The following is an 8,008-nucleotide window of genomic DNA, read 5'->3' on the forward strand; positions in this document are numbered from 1 at the left end:
TTAATTACATTAATTATTTATAAATTTTAATTAAAAATTTTAATTAAAGAAATTACACCAAAACACAAGAACTTTTAAAAAATACTAATTTAATATTGATATCGATATTTTTTTTTCAAAATTTTATGACATTTTTAAATTTATATTTTATTCAAAAATAAAAACATTATCACTTTTATCAAAACTACATAAAACCAATGTTTACTTAAAATTCAAGATTACAAATAAATTATGCAAAAGTAAAAATCTTATCAAAACTCGATGTTTGAATTCGTATAACTAATTGTGGATAAACATAACCAAATTGAGGATAAATATATTATTTTAAAATATAAAAAATCTAAAAATATAATTAGAATAATTATCGAGTTCTAACAAAATAAATAATTATTATCTTTATAAAAAAATTATATTATTAAACCAAATATAAATTACTTCATTATTGTACCTAAATTAGATTATGTAAAAAATTAAATTAAAAATTACACAAAAAATGAGGAATTTTAAATAATTAATTTGATACTAATATCGATATATTTTTTGTCAAAATTTTATGATATCTTCAAACTTATATTTTATTCAAAAATAAAAACATCATTCTTTTTTCAAAATCATATACGATCATACTATAACATCGACTGGGATAAATAATAAAATAAAATATTAAAACCAAGATGTATATCGCTGCATTGCGCAAGTACCTTTCTAGTATGTATATATATATATATATATATATATATATATGGTTGGGTTTACGTAAGACTGAGAATTTTTCATGAGACTCGTAAGACCAATTATATATATATATATATGAGAGATCAATTGCAAATCACCTTCATTTGTGAAAACCTTACAAACCAATTTCATCCATCCATTTTCTCCATCAATGGTCATCATTAAATGAGTTTATATTAAAAAACAAAAAAAAGAGATTAATTTTCAATTAAAAAGGGGTAAATTTGTCAAACCCCCAACAATGAATTAGATATATCCTAATAACTACTGTTAATTATGGAAATGTATTAATGGAAACGTTTCTTATAGAAAGATGTAAATCTTTTCTCTTAAGATAGTTTTTTTACCATTAATTTTTTTTATTATTTTATTAAATTATACTTATTAAAATATGAATTGTAAAAGCAGTAGAATATGAAATCTGTGTTCGTTTCATTGAAAAAAATATATGTACTTTGAGTAATGAAATTAACGAATGTCATGTTCAATAGTGACCATGAATACAATTTCACTGGTGAATTTAATTTATTAATATTTCGGAACGTTTTATACATGAAAAACATTCATTAAATTAAAAAAATATTCAGTTTTTAAAAATGTTTCATTATTTATATGTTTCATCGTTTATTATGATTTCCCTTGTTTTAAAATTATTTTGATTAGAAATTATTAATAGTTCAATACTAATTCAATAACCGTTAATGAAACAGTTTGCAATTATCGTTCAACATCACATGACAATTGGTCAATTTTTCATTGTAGGTGACAACGAGTCACGTGAGTTCATTCTATAAAGGGTGAAACAGTATCATTTCTTGTCACCTACAATGAATTAGATATATCCTAATAAATTATGAAACACATAAAACATACTATAATCAACAAAAAATAATGAAACATTTTGAATACTAAAACAAAGATTTTGTTTCATTAAATCAAGAAATAAAACTGTTTCATTATTTTTTTAATATTATTTCAATAACCGTTAATGAAACTGTTTCATTAAATCAAGAAATGAAACTGTTTCAAGAAATGAAACGAACACAGATTTCATATTCTACTGTTTTTTTACAATTCATATTTTAATAAGTATAATTTAATAAAATAATATAAAAAATTAATGGTAAAAAAATTATATTAAGAAAAAAGATTTACCTCCTTCCACATGAAACATTTCCATTAATACATTTCCATAATTAACAGTAGTTATTACCTTTCAATATTAATTAGTATACGATTAAATGACCATTATACCCTTATTTATTAAAATTAACTAAAAAAACGGAATTTTCCTCTTGGTCGAAAGTGGTTTGCATAGTTTTCATGAATTGAACGGTTTCCATTAGCAACTTTATATGACTCTATTTGAAAATTTGTCCTATAAAAACAAGTGTCCTATAAAAAATGAAGTTTATAGGACAATTTCTCAAAAATGTCCTATAAAATTGCTAATGCGACACTTTGTATTAAAAGTGACCTCAAAAACTTGTTAAGACGCCCAAAAGCGTCATATAAACTTCTTACAACGCCTTTAGATATGACTTTTTATATTTTGGTTCTATAAATTAATTCATATAAAGCGGTCTATTGGAACACTTAGAGATTGAAGGGTGTCCTATGAAACCAATTTTGTTATAGTATCAGATTGTGACACCTAGGATCCGCATTTGCACATAATCATGTATTTCATATATCAATAAATACAAATACACATTCGGTCCCAAATATATATACAAAAATACATTATAAAAGTAGCTACCAAATTTTTTCCACAAAATCTCCATACAAAAACTTGTACTCATAAACAACATGCAGGTACAAGAAACAACACATTATACCAAAATCCATATGCAGGCAATCATATATTTCTTCATAAATTTCCCTTTCCCTTATCAACTGGTTGCCTGACCTGTAATGCACATTTTAAAACACCAAAAAGAATGTTAGACTTTGAGGTCTAATGAGAAATTCCTTCCATACAATTACAGGGTGAATATCATCAAAACCTTTTTATAAAACTCATATTTGTAATAAATAACAAACATAGAATATTTTGACAAAATAACCCTCTTTTGTCTTGAATTTGTTCAAGGTCTTTCTCTAGGAAAGGGGTGCATTCATGTGGCATGGTTGTAAGCAAACGGCTCGTGGATTCATCAACCATGTCTCGGGTTACAACAAAAAAGGATTTATAGGACACTTTTTTGGGACATTTTTCGAAACCCGCCATTTAAAAGGGCTAATACGACACATTATTTTATAGGTCCTATTTGATTTAATTTAATATGACTCTTACTTTTGATGTCTTATAAAGCTCTCTTAGTGTCCTATCATGTAAGTCTAATACGACACTTTTCATTGTTATATCATTTTAGAGTCTAATAGGACAATTTTTAAGTGTCATATTATTTTAAAGACTAATAGGAAATTTTAAAGTCACTACAACAAAATTGAGTTTATAGAATTCTCCAAATCTCTAAGCGTCCAAATAGACCGCTTTATATGACTTAATTTATAGGATCAAAATATAAAACGTCCTATCTAAAAACGTTGTAATAAGTTTATATGACATTTTTGGGCGTCTTAACAAGTTTTTTAGGATCTTTTTGATATAAAGCGTCGCATTAGCAACTTTATAGGACACTTTTGAGAAAGTGTCCTATAAACTCAATTTTTTATAGGACACTCGTTTTCATATGACAGTTTTTCAAATAGTGTCCTATCAAGTTGCTAATGAGACACTTTAACTTTATAGTAAAAGTGTCCTAAAAACTTATTACAATGTCAAAAAATGTCATATAAACTCATTACGATGTCTTTAGATATGACACTTTGTTTTTTTTTGTTCATATAAATTGGAAGCGTCCTATAAACCTGATTTTGTTGTAATAAGTTTACATGACGCGTTTGGACGTCTTAACAAGTTTTTAAGGACATATTTAATACAAAGTGTCACATTAGCAACTTTATATGACACTTTTGAAAAATTGTCCTATAAACTTAATTTTTTAGAACTTTCACCATGGTACCAGTGTATAAAATTCCAGGATCCGTCACTGTCAGTTGACATCCTCAACATGCAAATACAACTACTATAAAAAAAACTATCCAAAAAGTTTCATATTATCAACGTCCAGAATATCCCGATAACAAGAAATTCAAGTATAAAAATACAAACGATCGTCAAAAGGCCGAGACATACATAGCCACATAGGGGATTTGGAAATCCGTCGATGATGTTCCTTATTTCCGACGAATCAACAACAACATTCTCATCATAATCCAAGTTTTAATCCATTACAAGCTCGTAGGTGGGTCAAAATAGGCATCATTGGCTTTGAATGGATCATATTGGGTCTAAATGATACCTAACGTTGAGTCTAATAGGGTCACAAAGGATCAGCTTGGGTCTATGGAAAGTGGCCATAATGTTATTAGATTTAGGTGAGTCATAATAGACCTTATGGACCCTTGATCATCTTGAATCTAAGTGAGTCGTAATGAATTTAATGGAAATGGGTTCAAGTGATCATAACTAGTCTTATTGATTCTAATTGAGGCGTAATGGGAATGATCCGACTTTAATGGATTAAATTGGGTAAAACGGAATCATAATGGGTTTAAGTGATCGTAATGAGTATTAATGGATCAAATCAGGTCTTAATGACTTTAAAGGTGCGTTTGGTACACTGGACAGAACAGGACATGGATCACCATGTCCCATGTTCGGCATGAATTTTATGTGGAACAGACAGGAACAAAGCGGAACAAGGTGGAACAGACTTATATTTTACCAATATAACCTCAAAATAAAACTTAATTCTCTTCTAAAACATCAAATATGTCTCTTTTTTACATTTTATTCATTCTTTAATTTTTATTTATTGTATTTTATGTTTCTTAAATTTTCATTTTACTGTCATCAAAATATCATTTTTATACGGTTTCTATATTTTTAATCATTTATGTAATTTATTATATATTAATAATAAAAAATAATGTAGAAAAAAGATAAAAATAAAAATAGAAAACTGCATAAACTTTTTATTTGGTGTCATTTTAATTGTTTTGACGAAAACTTCAAATGATATATTTTTTTTATAAAAAATAGTTATTCTATTATAATTTAATAAATTACATAAATTAATTACAATAAACAACTCATCAGAGGTAAATTGGTCATTTTATTTATTATGTTATATCCGGTTTTATTTTACCAAACGTTGAACAGTTGTTCTATCCACGTCGGGTCTTAATACAACTGATGATGACATGACCATTTTGAATTGATATCAGTTATATTATATTATCATGCAATGCATGTGTGAATATGATCTTCACAACAAATTGAAAAATATTTGTGTTTGATAATTGTAACGATATGCTAATTAATTGTCCTTGAAGTTAAAACTAAGGTTTGTTTTCATTCACCAACTTCCTTATTTTAATTCAGAATACCAAAGTTTTACATTTGAAACTTTACAACAAAATAGTGTGAAAGGTAAAAAAACCCCGAACCTTCGTAGTCTTTTGCTGTAAAGTTTCAACTGTAAAATAATAGTATCATTGGTCTCAAGAAAACAAGTTGGTCTAACGTGATCCCAAGTTAGATACTCTGGTGTAGATACACCAGATTGTCTATATAATGAGAGCTCATCAACTAAACCATATCCACACCACGACTACACGAAACCTCAAGATCATATCATCGATCTCCGGCATGGAAGATATATCGTCTGAAAGTACGCTTGTTCAACACAATTGCAGGTGGTTGAAAGGCAGGTGTAGCTTTTACAAGTATCAAGGGTTTTGGAGCAGTAAAGATCTTCTTGAAGGTGCAATTGTGGCTCAAAAAAGCTTCAAGGCTCAGCCGAATGATGTACTATACTGTCGAGTTGCCCCAAAACCGGCACAACGTGGCTAAAGGCGTTGGCGTTTGCGATTGCAACCCGAGACAAGTTTGATGAGTCGACCAGCCCGTTGCTCACAACCTTGTCTCATGAATGCATCCCTTTCCTGGAGCTATACTCGGAACAAATGGAACACAATTGCCACAAGAAGTCGGGAATCTCACTCGTGGCGACGCACCTTCCTTACACTTCGTTGCCCGAATCAGTCGTAGCTTCAAATTGCAAGATCGTTTACATATATCGGAACGTAAAAGATGTCATAGTTTCTCACTACCATTACCAGCGACAAATAGCGAAACTATCCGTGGAAGATGCTCCGTTTGAGGAGGCGTTTGACGAATTCTGCGACGGGATTTCGTTGTATGGACCATACTGGGATCATATTTTGGGATACTGGAAAGCAAGTCTAGAAAGGCAAGGGAGAATTCTATTCTTGAAATACGAAGACATGAAAAGGGACAGTAGAAACGACGTCAAGCGGCTTGCGGACTTCATCGGGTATCCGTTTTCCGCGGAAGAAGAAAACGAAGGCGTCGTTGAAAACATTATAAAGTTGTGTAGTTTTGAGAATCTGAGTAATTTGGAAGTGAATAAAAGTGGAAAGCTTCATGTTGAAGGGTATGATGCCATTGAAAACAGGGTTTTCTTCAGGAAGGCTAAGGATGGAGATTGGGAGAAGTACTTCACCAAAGAGATGAAGGAAAAAGTAGACARWTTGATGGATCAGAAAMTGAGTGGAACTGGTTTGCTTCTCARMTAGAACAATCTCTCTCTTKCWGATGGCTTAATGATTCAGCTATATATGTGCTCTCTTTTACAATTCAGGAGATATACTTTCCATATCTTCTTATTATGTGATGTTCACATGTTCTCGATGTGCTTATAAATCCGCACGAAATTTGCTTCCCATCGCCTGTTTTTGTTTTTTCGACAGGCTAATCCGTCCACCGCAACAAAATCGGTTTATAGGACACTCCCAATTTCTAAGCGTCTTAATAGGCCTCTTTATAAGACCAAAAAAATAAAGTGTCCTATCTAAAGACATTGTAATAAGTTTATATGACGCTTCTTCACGTCGTAATAAGTTTTTTAGGACACTTTCAATATAAAGCATTTCATTAACAAGTTTATAGAACACTATTTGAAAAATTGTCTTATAAAAACAAATGTCCTATAAAAAATTGAGTTTATAAAAGTATCCTATAAAGTTGCTAATGCGACACTTTGTATTAACAATGTTATAAAAAACTTGTTAAGACGCCAAAAAGCGTCTCATAAACTCATTACAACACCTTTAGATATGACGCTTTATATTTTGGTTCTATAAATTAAGTTCTATAAAGCGGTCTATTGGGACGCTTAAAGATTTAGGGTGTCCTATAAACTCAATTTTGTTGTAATGAAGGTCATTAGGGGCATGGACGAGCGGTGTAAGTAAATTGAAACAATGGACAGTCGACGTATTTTCGAAACTCCAGTAACAATTGATGGAGTTTGAGCAAACCACATGGACGATTGATGTAATTTACTCTTCTTATTTAATAAACTTGTTAGCTAACCACAAGGGTGGTGTCTGATTGGTTTGAGTTTGGCTCCAAATGTCAAAAGTATCAGGAGGTCTCAGGTTCAAATCCAAGAAGGAATAAAAATCCCCTTGTGGCCATGAAGGTTCAAATGCGGTGACTGCGGGCTATCTGCAAAGCAGATGGTCGTACTGAGATTAGTCGGTTCGCATAGCGGGTTGGATATCCAGGTTAATAAAAAAATATTGTTAGCTAAATACCATAATTTGAAAGATATCACAATTTTGGGAGAGTATTAAATCCATTAAATCTAGAAAAATGGATAAAATGTTAGAGTTAAATATAATTATTAAAAGATTACCGAAGATTTTGACTTTTCTTTCTCTATTGTTAAAAAAGTATTAAAAAGCTGTAGGAGATGACTTAACAGACTAACGGGGCTTAATCATTTGAGAACTCCAAAATTTGTGAGAACCATAAGAATTTCTACCTTAAGTTATTGTTTCACATTGTCTTTTTTCGTCTAAATAATATTATTTAATATATTAATTAAGATATATTTGTTTCATATGTATTTGTTCCCAACATAAAACATTTTTACATGTATTTCTTGTTTCACAAACAAGTAAATATTGTTCACAGTGTGAAACGAGTATATGTGAAACAAACACGTAAAAAGTGTTCACAAACAAACATATATATGTTAATCAATATATTAAATCCTAGTTTTAGATGGAAAAAGTATCATATGAAATAACACATGATACACAACACTGCAACAAAATTGGGTTTATAGGACACCCCCAATCTCTAAGCGTCTCAATAGACCGTTTTATATGA

The 8,008-nt window shown here is 29.9% G+C and overlaps 1 protein-coding gene across 1 annotated transcript; it reads left to right on the forward strand.

Moving 5' to 3' along the window:
* Window positions 1–5,419: 5,419 nt before the first annotated feature.
* On the forward strand, window positions 5,420–6,552 carry LOC112518372 (flavonol sulfotransferase-like). Its single transcript, XM_025126042.1, is given in 2 exon segments — window positions 5,420–5,617; window positions 5,620–6,552. Coding segments are annotated over 2 exon segments (948 nt in total). The 5' UTR covers window positions 5,420–5,455; the 3' UTR covers window positions 6,406–6,552.
* The last annotated feature ends 1,456 nt before the right edge of the window (window positions 6,553–8,008 follow it).

The sequence above is a fragment of the Cynara cardunculus genome (genome assembly GCF_001531365.2).
Source record: "Cynara cardunculus var. scolymus isolate 2C chromosome LG 9, CcrdV1, whole genome shotgun sequence".
In the NCBI taxonomy this organism is placed as follows: Eukaryota; Viridiplantae; Streptophyta; class Magnoliopsida; order Asterales; family Asteraceae; genus Cynara; species Cynara cardunculus.